Source organism: Pochonia chlamydosporia, chromosome 7 (genome assembly GCF_001653235.2).
Source record: "Pochonia chlamydosporia 170 chromosome 7, whole genome shotgun sequence".
NCBI classification, from domain to species: Eukaryota; Fungi; Ascomycota; class Sordariomycetes; order Hypocreales; family Clavicipitaceae; genus Pochonia; species Pochonia chlamydosporia.
Window position 1 is genome coordinate 927,344 of NC_035796.1, and position 12,660 is coordinate 940,003.

Below are 12,660 nucleotides of genomic sequence, written 5' to 3' on the forward strand. Positions count from 1 at the left end.
CAGCCTTTGCTCCTTCATAGGCCGTTGATTTCCTTCCCACCCACCCTCAAACCGGCCAATGTGTGGCAAGCGTTTGGATGGCTCACGTCTTGCTGGCGCATCCAGGCATGCCACTTGAGGCCCGGTGGTCACTTCACCACCAACAGGTGGCACTGGGCTCAGCCGTCCATGTCTGGTTTGTCCCTTGCTTGGTCTTGACCTGAGTTGTCGCGGCAAGCGACAGGAATTTTTCCTCACTCTGACACGGACTCCTCACGTTGGGCTGAGCCTTCTTGCTCCTTCACCATCCACCGGTTGACCCAGCCATAGCCGCGGTTCCGATGCATAACCAAACAGAGGCCAATGTCAGGTCAGACATGGCATGGCATTGCACGGGAAAGTGAGTGTAGAAACATTGGGGAGGCTCGGGACGGCGGCGCTACCCGACCCAAAGTCTGGAACCCACCTGGTCTCCAAATGTCAAGTCCAAACAAGGCTCAGTCAGGGTCTGGCATTTGATTGATGGTTCCATGTCTTGTTTGGTCTGACCAGACTGGGATTGACGCTGAGACGCCCCCAAGGAGTACCAGTGGCCGGACGGAGAACGGAGCTCGTCGTAACAACGCCGGAAGGCCGCAGATTCGTCACACCAAAACCTATTTCTGAGAGAGAAACCTGTTGACCCTCTCAATCGCGACGTCGCTGTCGAGCTTGCGACAACGAATGTTTTTCGCCACGACTTGGCCTTGTCGCCCAAATTTCTCTTCGGTGTTTCGTGACAGGCATGATGGAAGTGAAGAATACCAAAGACACAAACGGACCCCGATCATTACTGCATGGTCCGATGGTGACCTGCTCCGTACTGGAAGTGACATTTGCCGCCTGCGCAGGCACCAGACCAGACTCCATACTGCACACATCGCCATCACGTCCAGTCTGTGTTACCACCCAGCGCGATGGTCACCCCCAGTACCTTTTCGTTTTTCAACCTGCAGGCTGGGGGTGTGATCAAATGCTTTAGATTTTGACATGGAGCAAGACAAAGGGCTAGACCACTACCCCCCTTTTTCTCTGTCAGATTTCCCGAGTTTTGTGGTCATCGAGAAGGTGAAGTCGGCGAAGAAATGGCAGGAGCGCAAACATGACTTGACGAATTAGGCTCCATGCTGGCATTCGTCACTGGGCGCATGGGGGAAGGAAGGCACAACCCTGAACCGCCTGCCTCCCCCCCGGAGTCCCCTCTCGGATGCGGTGGTGGTGGTGCCTGTGTCTGATGCTCCTGATTTGCAAGATTGCGCCAATGCCGCGTTTCTGTTATAATTATTTTTATCCTACTTTTTCTGTCCCTTGCCCCGACCCCATCCGAATCTTGCATCCAGCCTACTTGGTCATGGAGCGGACAGCCCTCATTTGTTGGACAATGCCGGCTCGGTGCCGCACAAAGATGCTTGGCCAAAGCAACAAACTGCGTCGCCTTGTCCGCAGCCCCAGTGATGGAAACCAAGCGCCAACGAGACTGGACAGACAGGGTGAGACGGCGCGGCAAATCCTGCGACCTCCACGGGCTCATAGTGGCATCATTTTCATGCCCAATATCCTCTGATAGATGTCAAATGAGACGATCGGAGAATCGGAGATGTCAGTTTTTCATTGCCGCATGGTGAGTGCTCTGTTCCAGGATTAGGGAAGGACTGTCAGCGCCGCTCATGAATAGAGTCATTCCCGCACCCACGAGGTGTCTGTCTGGCATCAAATACTGGGCGCCATTTGACCGGTCCGTCATGAGCAGTCTTGGGGGCTGTGTGGAGTCTGATGCTGCGGTGGAATCAGACAATGCTGTGTAATCCCCTCAGCCCGTCATTTTGTCTCGTCTTTCAATGTTCCCACGGCTTCGGAACCTCGCTCTGGGGCTTGTGGGGCCGAGAATCCTCTCTTCCTGAGACTTGACGGAGCCATCATTTTGCCCACGGCCCGACGGGGCAGCTCACTTCGCATGTGCTGGGTCAGGATGAGTCTCAATTGTGGCCTCCGGAAGGAGGGTTAGACGTCTTTGGAATGAACGTTTCATCCTCAGCTTGCTCAAATCGCCAATCTGAAGTTGTCGGTAACGGACGCTGAAGGCGTTGTAAACAATGAGATTATTTGCCTCTCACGGAGCTCTTTTGCCTCCCAAGAGCAGGGTTGTCTCTGGCATCTTAAATTACTAGCAGCACGACCAAAAGAATCGATCGCCCTGTACGGAGCACAGCCTTGGAGGTATGAAGAGTCACTTGTCCTGTCACGTTGAAAGATGAATTTTCCACAGGTAGGTGAATTTCAACCTCGGCAGCATGCTGAACTGTTGCGTAGGAAAGCTCAGCATGTATGCCTGGGCTGGTGTCTGATATCCATCCAAGCTGTAATGCTGCTAGTGAAAACGCTGGGCCGCTTCAACCCTCACGTTCATATTGATTGCCGTCATGTTCGCTGGGTCACAATGGCCGTCCTCAAGCTTCTGCGACCTACCTTGTTGGGATTCCTGTTGTCATCGCGTGCCTTGGCTGGTCGGTGAACTGAATTGACATCAACACTAGGTGGGGACGTCTTGAGCCGCCAACGGGGCAGAACGGGCTGGTTGAAGTTTTGTGCAGACCCGATTCCGCAAGTCGGAACGCGTTTGGTGCTAGGGTTATCTTGTTGGCACCTTACAGTAGTTGAGGCCACATCCAACACGTCGGGCCCAGCTTCACCCGCCTGAAGGTTTTTAGATGAGATGGATGTTGGGCATATTGGACTTTATCCCTAAACTGAAACGCGCCGAAAATTCTAGACTTGCTACGAAGTAGTTGGCCCCCGAAAATTTTGTGCGTTGAGCATTGACATGATGGCGGCATAGCTCGCCATGGAGACCCAGGCCGCCGTGAGATCACAGCGCTCTCTGCACTCAATTAAACCCAGGTGCTTCTGAAACGGATGCGGAAATCATTGACGCTTTGTTGGGCACGTTCCTGGCATATTTTTTTCATCCAGATCTAGGCGCTTGGAGATAATGGCGCTCCCAGCGTTCTGACGTGGCAGCGCCCAAACCACGCAACTCAGTCTGCTGGAGGATCAACATCAAACCGGATGTGCATCCGTTGTTAGAAGGGATACATAGATTATGGTTGCGCTCCGAGTCGCAAATCGTCTTTGATCTTCTACCCGCCGCACGTTACCATAGCTAACGAAGCCTTGCAGGCCATGTGGCTGCTCTATCAAGTGCCGCTGGCCGAGGCGACCGGTAGTGCTGTGTAATTCATCTTGTTTTTCAACCATAATTGAACATAAATGTCATAATTTTTAAATGATGTCCTTCCTTTGATCTGCGTTCGTCAGAAATTTACAGTCTTCATCCTTTGAGGTCGGTCCTCTTGAGCACGGTTGAAAATTGAGTATTTCAGAGCTGAGTATCTCCAACCCATCCACTGTGCATTGATCGCATGGTCCAGTAGGATACCAGCCTCCAAGAAACGAATAGAAATCGAGAACACAATATTGCTTGAAACCTAGCAGCTATCTTCCATAGGGGTCAAATCTTTACATTTCCGCTCGCAGCTACTGTACGATTCGGTCGAAACATTACGAATGGATGGATGCAACCGCCATAGGTGGTTGCTGGGCTGTGCACCGTCTGCATAATCTAACAAGATCTGCAAGATCGTATCTTGCAAGCACCCACTTAAGAAATTGCTTGCCAAATGAGGCAATGGCAGGGTCACATTATTGATCTAACCTCCATTTTGTTCAAATGGACCAAGAGAGTCAGAACTGAACCTCCTTGTGCCCTTATTTAAGGGACATACACAAAACTGCGCACAACATGATAAACAGCCGATTTGCTGGCCAAAATGGCACCACAGCAGGGACATCACAATCAGCTTTGGACCAAGCTTGTTCATAATTCAGATTTATTTCTTCTTGGGGTCATAAGAGTGCACTATCTAGTTACAGCCTGCCTAAACGGCCACCATATCACGATGGATACGTTCCTGTTGGGAAGGCAATTCCATATTCCAGCGTCAGTCGAACAGCCTTGCCAGCATTCAAGCTAACATCCCAATTAACCTCGCCATCCTTCTTCAGACTTGCCCTCGCGCTGCCCCAATCCTTATTATCTTTGGCTTCCAAACCTGGCGCCCCGGCTCTGACTTCCCCGCCACCCAACGACAAGCCCTGAGGGTTGAGCACTTCCACTTTGAGCTTCTCATCCTGCGAGACTGGCACTTGATCGAGCACCAGGAGGGAAGTAGGTTTGCCGGCGGACGCCCGGGTGTTGTGCAGTGTGATGGCTCTGGTGAACATTGCTGTGTTTTCCTTGCTGAACAGGCCGGCTGTGGCGCGCTGGATAACAGGCTTGGGATAGGTGACCTTGATGGCGGGATCAATTCCCAGGCTGAGAGTAAACGTTTCGCCGGCGCTGCAGCGCGGGAGGCTAGTCCTGCCCATGAAGCTTCCGTCAAGAGTCAGCCCGGCGCGTCCCTTGAACAGCGTCATCTTGCTGGTGTTCTTGAACTTGGCCTTGAGGTATGCCACGGGCTTGTACTTGGCAACAATTGTGTGGCTGTACACGACGTTTGCGAAGTGGACATGGGCGACGCGCTGCTTCGTTGCAGTTGACTTGGGGATGAGGGTCTTGAACCCAGGAAGTTCGTACGTGGACGTCAGACCAGTCTCTTCCATGATAGACTCTGCCGATTCAGACTCCTCGTCGCCATCCTCATGATCATCTTCATCACGCAGCGTATCCAACTTTTCGCCTCGTTCCAACACGTTCGATATCGATCTCGATCTGGAACCACCAGGCGCAGCTGAACCAAAGGCGCTAGCCGCAGATGATGCTGCACCAAATCCCCCAGCAGAGCTGCCAGCTCCGCCAAATAGCCCGCCAGATGCCCTTCGAGCGGCCGGGACAGCTGCGCCAAAGAGTGAAGCACTCTGTTGAGCTTGTGGTGGAGCAGGTGCGGCGCATGCTACAGGAGCTGCAGGACGAGGTGGTGGTGGTGGAAGAGGGACGGAAGAGTAGCCCTCAGCCGTCCACGAACTCTTCTTCTTCTTCATGGCTGTTACGGCCTGGAAGCTAGCAAGAGACTGTACCTCACTTGGGATACCAAACATCTCACCCCGGGGCTTCTGTGGTCCGGACTGCTTCTGTTTGGCCAGGAAATTGTTGGTGCTGAAAACCTCATCGCCACTTCGAGCGATGCGCTCATGGCTCTGAGAATATCCAAACGGCGGCGCACCATGTACAAGGCTCATGTACCACGGGTTAAGCGTCGGGATGGCATCATCCAGTCCTGCAAAAGTCGCTTGAGACGTCGACAAAACAACCTTGCAGTTAGACCACGTCTCCGAGGTGGAGTTGTGCAGCTCCGCGTCGAAACTAAGTGTTCCCGTGGCAGTTGTCGTGGAAAGCTGCAAATCGTACGTGGGCGACCATGACGCTGACGACGTGACATACGACAGAACCAAGTCGCACAGTGTAATCGCTCCCTCGGCAGGCTCATCAGCAGCTGCATCTTCGGGCACAGGCCTTGACACACGCGTCTCACTAGACACAGAGGTTCTCCTCGAACTCAACGGCGTAAAGGTATCCGTCTCAAGCGTAATCCGAACAGCATAGCAATACTTTGGCCAGTACTTCTCCCTCTCGTTTCTCACTCTGTCCTTTTCTTTCCGCTGCTCCTCTTGGCGTCTGGACTTTTTAAATAGATCCTTGGCCCTGGCTTTGCGAATCTTGTCCTTTTCCTTGTCGGCTTTCTCTCGTGCTTTATCGTCCACCTTTTGTAGCTGATATACTTGATCTCGCTGATCTTCAATTTCTTCTGACACCTGTCGCTGCTCCTTCAGACCAGTCATGTAGTCTTCGTAAGCCTTTGATCGTTGCTGCTTGTACGTCTCCAGGCTCTCTTCGATAACAACCCCACGCTTCTTATCCAACGTCTTGCCATAGGCATCGAGGAGTCGGAGACGGCTCTCTGCACTGGCTACAGTCTCGTCAGCCAGCCGGCGAGTGTCTTCTAGCCGTGTCAACTTGTCCTTGGCATCTTTCAGCTCAGGCCCTTCTTTCCACCGTCTGTCGTCTAGGTCGTCGTCATCTGAATTATCTGAATCATCGCTGTCTGACTCAGGGTACACCTCTTCGAAGATTTCCCTGTTGGGGAGCGACTCTACTGAGACGTCGCTGATGGTGAAGGCTGCGCCGCCTTCAACCTTGACTGAGTCTTCATCCACAGTAGGACTAAGGCCAAAAATGGTAATTTCGTTTGTGCCGGTCTGGAGAATGTTAGCTGCTGCTGTTGAGGTGTTGATGGGAGGTAAACTTACCTTGAGATTGACGTTTTTAATGTCCCGCTGAATTTGGGCTCGGGTTGGGAACAGAGTGACGGAGCGAGTGCCCAGGTCTCGGAGCTTGTACTCAATCTTGTTGATGGAATCCATGATAGGCAGTTGCTTTTGGCGTAGCGTGTTGATGCTTTGCTGTGTTGTGGCTGTGAGCCGAAGCAATTGAGCTGGGTGAATGAATCACTTGGTGCTTTGTTGCAGAGTCAGCGTCGTTGCGCTGTAAGGTACTTATGCGCCGGATACAGGGTCGTAAATTGTACACAATGAATGCGGGTTCGAATAGATCAAGTAAAAGGCAGAGAGACGACAGGACAGGACGACATCGTCATATTATATGCGGCTGAGACAGCTCGGCAGCTTAACAAGTGAGCTTGTGCGTCAAGCGGCAAGGCTCTCCAGAGTCCAGATGCTCAGCCCCATGAGTTCATGATTTCCACAGCCAGGGTTCAACACGAAGGCAGCCAAGCATGGAGGCAAACTATTGGACCAGGCAGCCTTCCAGGCACTGCTGGCAGGCAGGGGCGACATCTGCCTGCGGATCTTGCGTGGCAGTATTGAGCCAATAGGGCGCGAGTTGAATGGCTTCGCGGTGCATCTGAAAAAGCGCAGCAAATGTTGACGAACATTGAAATGATCTCAGACAGGAGGGGATTTACACAACTTTGACCTTGAAACCTCCAAGTTACCTGCAGGTGCCTGGGGAAACCCTGTGAAAGAGCATTGACAGAGGTGGGGGCGGACATGCAATGGCAAGCACGACCACAACGCACTTGCCTAAACCACGGCATCGCATGAAACGAGGGTTGCTCAAGGGGCAGCTCGTTGTGCTTGGGGTCGGTTACCCCACTATATTCTCGCAAAGGTACCCGGCGACCAACTGATCTTCTTGAGTCCAGCAGGACAGCGTATGCGCTGCCAGATTGGCGATTATAATCGCAGCACCGCAGGCAAGGACAGGGGTTTCATCCCTAAGCTTCTTGGGAAGCAAGGGCAAGGCCTGAGCAAGCATGACAATGGCACTCAAAGGATAACGTGTATAGTAACAATCTAGACGCAGCAGTTAGTAGGGGAAATTGCTGTACGAGAACCAATGAGCCGCCACGCGAGCAATGCTCCATGAAACGGCACATTGACAACAACACCAAAAAAAAATTACAGTAGAAACCACACACACAACAAAAGATAACCAGAGCACCTGGTATCAAAAAGATATACAAAAAGAAGGTTTGGCGGTAAAGCTCCAGCTCGGATTCGAACCAAGGACACTAAGATTTGCAATCTCATACGCTACCACTGCGTCACTGGAACTTGGCTCCAGACCGAGAAAAAGGTGACTATATACCTATCCCCCAATCAGACGACAACAAAACAAAAAGTTATGGCGGTAGCTCCAGCTCGGATTCGAACCAAGGACACTAAGATTTGCAATCTCATACGCTACCACTGCGTCACTGGAACTTATCTAATCAGTCCATAATTAAAGCTTATAAAGCCAACTCCTTCGTTCCCCACTTTGTCAATAGGTGAATGGTGAAGTTGGACTCATAGGTTTGACACTGGATTGAGGTGCAACTCAGAGCAGCATAAACACTAAAACAGACATTCCACTCTTTGAATTGTGCATGAATGTATTTCACAGTCTTCACGGACACTCGGTCATTTTACTTTGAGCACGCATATCATCTCTCGTACTTGAAACGCGCTGCGAATTCGTTTATCCAGCATTCACTTCACTACAGGGTAAGTAAAGAGAAGGGAAGTCAAGACGACAAGTGATCAGCGGCAATGAATGGGCTGCCTCTGTGGCGTTACTGGGGACCTGACTGCCAGACAGTTCATCAGGTCCATAGCACGTAGTGGGACATCAGCTCAGGCAACCAACACCAGTTGACCAGATGAGCTTGGACATTGACGTTGCTGGATCAGATCAGATATCACCTTGGCATCAAAAGTGTGCCTAATTGCCTGTGGCGTAGTTTTTGCAATACAATACTGAAAAAATTATTCGACTTCAAAGAACCAATACGTGTACCGTCACTTTCCAAAACAACCTGTACAATACCCATGCATCGCTGCTCAGTCGGCTCTACTCCGTACCTGAACATTGATTCCTTCTTCTCCGCAATCCATCTTCAATGACAAATCTCTCCAGAGTAAGACTTGACTGGCATCAGTTTTCCTGACTCCCAGTTGTGTCAACTGGGGCATCTCCTGACCCGTCCTCCGTCTCCACAGATGCGCCCTCCTCGATCAAGAGCTCGAGTATGTCGCTGTGCCCGCCAGCAGTTGCGAGAGCAAGGGGTGTTTCACCGGTTTCATCCCTTACATCATATAGTGCTTGGTGCATAAGTAACATGCGGGCAATATCCCCGTGTCCGCCCAAAGCCGCGCGGTTTGTAAATTCTGGTTGGTAGCACTTGGTGATGCCACAGCCTCCAACAATATCTGTACCAGGGAAGTCTTTCCAGAGGCAACCGCAAAGCGCAAAGTTTTCCACAGGTATTCTTTGTTTGGACATGCTGATGTCAGGGTTCGGACAATATCATCGTGATTACCGGCAGCGGCAGATTCGATTGGCAACTTATTGTCGTCATTGCTAGACCAGGCATTGGCTCCTGCTCCCAATAAATGCTCAACAACACGCCAATGACCGGCCCGAGCGGCCAGGTGTAATGGCGTGTAACCTGCACAATCCCACGCATTGATATTGATTCCGCCATGCTCAAGGAGATACTCCAATGTGTCCAGATTTCCGTGGCCGGCGGCTTCAAATAACAGGGCCTAGAAATTTGGCGACTCGGCGGAACCAGTATCTGAGAGTAAGCATAAGATGGCTTTAGTACCATTGGCGGCTGCGGTTGTCCATGGCAGACTTTTTATTTTCGAGTTCTTGCTAAATAGGCTCATCAAATCTGCCAGTCCGTTTTGATCCTGGGGATTTGTTTCGCTCAACTCGCAGGCTTTCTCCATTAGCATTGATTGCCGTTCCTTTTCGAGCAGCCCCTTCTTAGCTTCAATAAGCAATTTGACTACTTCGATGTGCCGATTTTGAACTGCGACACGCAGACAATCATTCCACGCCTCTGCCGTTGCGCCTTTAGAAATCCCGTATTCGACAAAAGCCCGAGCAATACCGTCGTGCCCCAGCTGGCTGGCAATTTTCAAAGCCTCATGTTCCTCCCATGATGGCGAGGAGGCCTTTGTCATAGCATGCAGCAGTGCGCGGACCACTTCAGACAGCCCAAGTCGTGATGCATGATCCAGGGGATGTTGTTGTGCTGGATTCTCAATATGATTGATGTCAAAGCCGCACTTGACATGAGCCTCCAAAGTCTCTTTCTGCCCTGTCATCATGGCCTGTTGCAGGAGTTTTGGACCCTAGCTGGTTTCTGTCCGCCGAATCCTGCGACCACATACTGAAAAGTCTTCCCAGGAGTTTGGAGTTTCCAACTCTGACACAAGATTCCCAAGGTAATTCGTAAGGCAGAACCTCGGCGAGCATGGTCCATGACTGCGGTTGCGGCTGTGACTGGAATCACCAAGAAGTTCTAGCAAGGTCGGGAGCTTGTCCTCGGTAGCATGGCCATCTCCGGAACCGGATAGCTCGACATGGCCAGCTGGGTTTGTGAGAGCCGATTTTCCATTCGAGGGACCAGTAAGGCTGCCAGTATTTGAACGTGGAGTAGACTCTAAGTTAGAGTCGCTGGCTCTCGTGCCATGATTGAAACCCATGCTGTTAAGTTTTGATAAAGAACCTGGGGCTCAATGTACTGCAGTTTCTTGAATAGTAGTGTTGCGGTAAAGCAAGTAGTGGTATGGCTTTCGGTTGGATGGTACAGACGCTTAAGAATTGTTTGCGAAGAACGCTTCTCAGATTCTTAAAAGTGTAAATGCTTGAGACTGACTTTAAGTAGAGCAAGAAACAAAGAACTCCCCATGGTATGTGGATTTACACCCACGGCAGTCATTGGCATGCCAATTTTGAAGACGCTTTTGACACTGGGGACGCCCCATTCCGGCGTCGCTGTTACGTGCTTCGAAGCGCAAGATGCGCTGCCCGAACAAGCACAAAATTTTGAAAGAGCGCCGAGAACGCTGTGATCACCCCATCGTCCCTGGCACCACGGCAACACGTACAACAAGTGGCCTCACCGGTCTCCCATGAGGGACGTGTACTGTTTTAGACTCTGTGCTCGTCGGAATATTGAAACCAGCCAAATTCCAGGAACAACATGACCCAAGCGTTACATGAAATATGGCTTTGTGGTTGGGTGTCCGTCAGATGCACGCCAAGTCAAACTACTTGCCAACAGCACCATGACGCAAGCCCGAACGGTAGACGGAGCTTGAGAGAATCATTAGATCAGGTGGAACTGAATTCCGAGGGAGCCAGAGTGAAGTCCATGTTCCCGGTCGTCTTTGCGTAAGCAAGTTACGCATGAAAGAAGGAGACTAAGGTGTAATCGTTGGCGATATGCACGGGTGAGGATGGAATGTCATTAGAAGGATAGGTTGCTTCTTTTGCGGCCATATGTGAGGGTTGTCTACATTTGATATGAGTTCTAAACAGGCGAAATCGATCCATCGGCCCATCTGCCAAATGCGCAATGTTACATACTTGCAGGGATTGCTACTCCCAGAGCAAAGACGACCCAAACTCGATGTTGTTGAGGTCAAGACTCAGGACCAACGTAGCTGGGAATCATCCATCCTCTCCACGGTCGACCGTTCCTTGAAACACGATGAGACCTGTCGTATTTGTCGCGGACAAAATTCTGCCCGGATTGTGGGTATTAGGCCATGCGTCAAAGGGACAAGGTTGGCATTTTCTCCGTCGAAAGCTCGGCGTAATCGTGACCTAGACTCGATGTTACTGTCAACAACAACCTGGATCAGCCATCACAAGTGCCATGGTTTGGAACATCTTGTAGATGTGGCTAGGATCGCAGGCGTGGCTCCGCAATTGAATGATGCCATGCCAGGTTCTGCGATATTGTCGATGGTGATTATGAAGCTTGGAGGTGGATGTGATGGAGGAGTCAGAGACTCGTATGCAGGTCAACTGGTGTGGGCTGCCCACATGCACTTCAAGCACCAGACTTCATGTTGCCAACTTACCAGCCTCCTCAAATCAACTCTACACTTAACCACCAACCTCAACCGCCCAAAAGTGGCAGTGCATCCAAATCGCTCCTCCGACATGTTATTTTGATCGCATCTTTTCATTTTTCATCCTTTGAGTCTCATCGAATTCACACCCGCCACAAAATGGCATCGTCAAGCTCCCAACCGCCCATGCGGCCCATCGATCCCCAACCCATATCATCACCATCCAATGCGCCATACTTTCCACCTCCTCCAGGATCACAAGGTCCTCCCGGTCCTCCCCCAGGTATTCCTCTGGGTCCTCCTCCGCCAGGACCACCACCAGGTCAAGGCCTAGCCTTACACCTCGGACCAGAGTCCCAAATACCAGATCATCCTGGAAGCACAATGAGCATCCCAACCGTGCCGGGACACACATTGACGCCCATGGCTCCTCCCGCAGCAGTTGATGTTCGCAACGTCAGAGCAAGCACCCAATTCCATCTCCGCGAATTCCTGAGCGTCCGCGCCCAATTGCAACAAGGCGGCAGCTTCGAGCTTGAATCCCGTTTAAGAAACCAAGCCGGCATATTAATAGGTGACCTGAGCAACCTGCAAGCCGAGGTCAGAGCCCTAGCAAAAGCCGCCGAGAATCAACGATGGCGGAGATTTCTCGTAGGAGGCGCAATGTAAGTAGTATAATCACTTCACCATCAACCCAATTCCACAAATCAGGTAATCATTTTAAAAAAGAACTTGACTCTAACTGCCATCCCCAGCGCGGCATTCATCCCTGCTGTCCGCAGAATCTTCCGCCGCAACTCCGACGAGGAGTCCCAATTGTCATCCAATGACACAGAGTACGCCTTCCGCAAATCCAAGGGCTTGCTTTCTGGAATTAAAAACGCAATCCTTGGCGGGGGCATGCTTGCCAAGATTGCCTTTTTTGTGTTTTCTATTTTGTACGTGTTTCAGAATGAAGTGACCATCAGAGTGGCCAAGACGTTGAACAGAAGGCTGAGGAAGTTGACGGAGAGTGTTGAGAGGGGAGATCCGAATATAAGTGAGGGTGATTTGAGGGTCTTTGAGGGATGGCGGTGGAGGGTGCTTTTGTGGTAATTGTATATCAGTCAGGCATTTTATTTTGTTATATTATCTTGACGCATTAGGAACATACACGTAATGAATAACGAGACTGCAACCATTTGTCTAGACATGCTTTCAATGGGAGTCGTT

At 51.1% G+C, this 12,660-nt stretch overlaps 4 protein-coding genes and 2 non-coding genes across 6 annotated transcripts; 1 reads left to right on the forward strand and 5 right to left on the reverse strand.

The window, feature by feature from the left end:
• Nucleotides 1–3,969: 3,969 nt before the first annotated feature.
• On the reverse strand, nt 3,970–6,435 carry VFPPC_07165 (mucoidy inhibitor A; the record flags this gene model as incomplete). Its single annotated transcript, XM_018286073.1, has 2 exons — nt 3,970–6,270; nt 6,322–6,435. 2 exons carry the CDS (start codon nt 6,433–6,435, stop codon nt 3,970–3,972), a joined length of 2,415 nt encoding a protein of 804 aa, XP_018139877.1.
• Nucleotides 6,436–7,575: 1,140 nt separating this feature from the next.
• Nucleotides 7,576–7,647, reverse strand: VFPPC_17332. Its single transcript has one exon. It is a non-coding gene; the product is annotated as a tRNA-Cys (tRNA).
• A 78-nt stretch (nt 7,648–7,725) lies between these two features.
• Nucleotides 7,726–7,797, reverse strand: VFPPC_17331. Its single transcript has one exon. It is a non-coding gene; the product is annotated as a tRNA-Cys (tRNA).
• Nucleotides 7,798–8,509: 712 nt separating this feature from the next.
• Nucleotides 8,510–8,857, reverse strand: VFPPC_16619 (ankyrin repeats (many copies) domain-containing protein; the record flags this gene model as incomplete). Its single annotated transcript, XM_018294372.1, has 1 exon — nt 8,510–8,857. One exon carries the CDS (start codon nt 8,855–8,857, stop codon nt 8,510–8,512), a length of 348 nt encoding a protein of 115 aa, XP_018139876.1.
• Nucleotides 8,858–9,120: 263 nt separating this feature from the next.
• Nucleotides 9,121–10,071, reverse strand: VFPPC_07166 (ankyrin repeats (3 copies) domain-containing protein; the record flags this gene model as incomplete). Its single annotated transcript, XM_018286074.1, has 2 exons — nt 9,121–9,696; nt 9,757–10,071. 2 exons carry the CDS (start codon nt 10,069–10,071, stop codon nt 9,121–9,123), a joined length of 891 nt encoding a protein of 296 aa, XP_018139875.1.
• A 1,536-nt stretch (nt 10,072–11,607) lies between these two features.
• On the forward strand, nt 11,608–12,543 carry VFPPC_07167 (hypothetical protein; the record flags this gene model as incomplete). The annotated part of the gene is made up of 2 exons (XM_018286075.1): nt 11,608–12,113; nt 12,204–12,543. 2 exons carry the CDS (start codon nt 11,608–11,610, stop codon nt 12,541–12,543), a joined length of 846 nt encoding a protein of 281 aa, XP_018139874.1.
• Nucleotides 12,544–12,660: the final 117 nt, after the last annotated feature.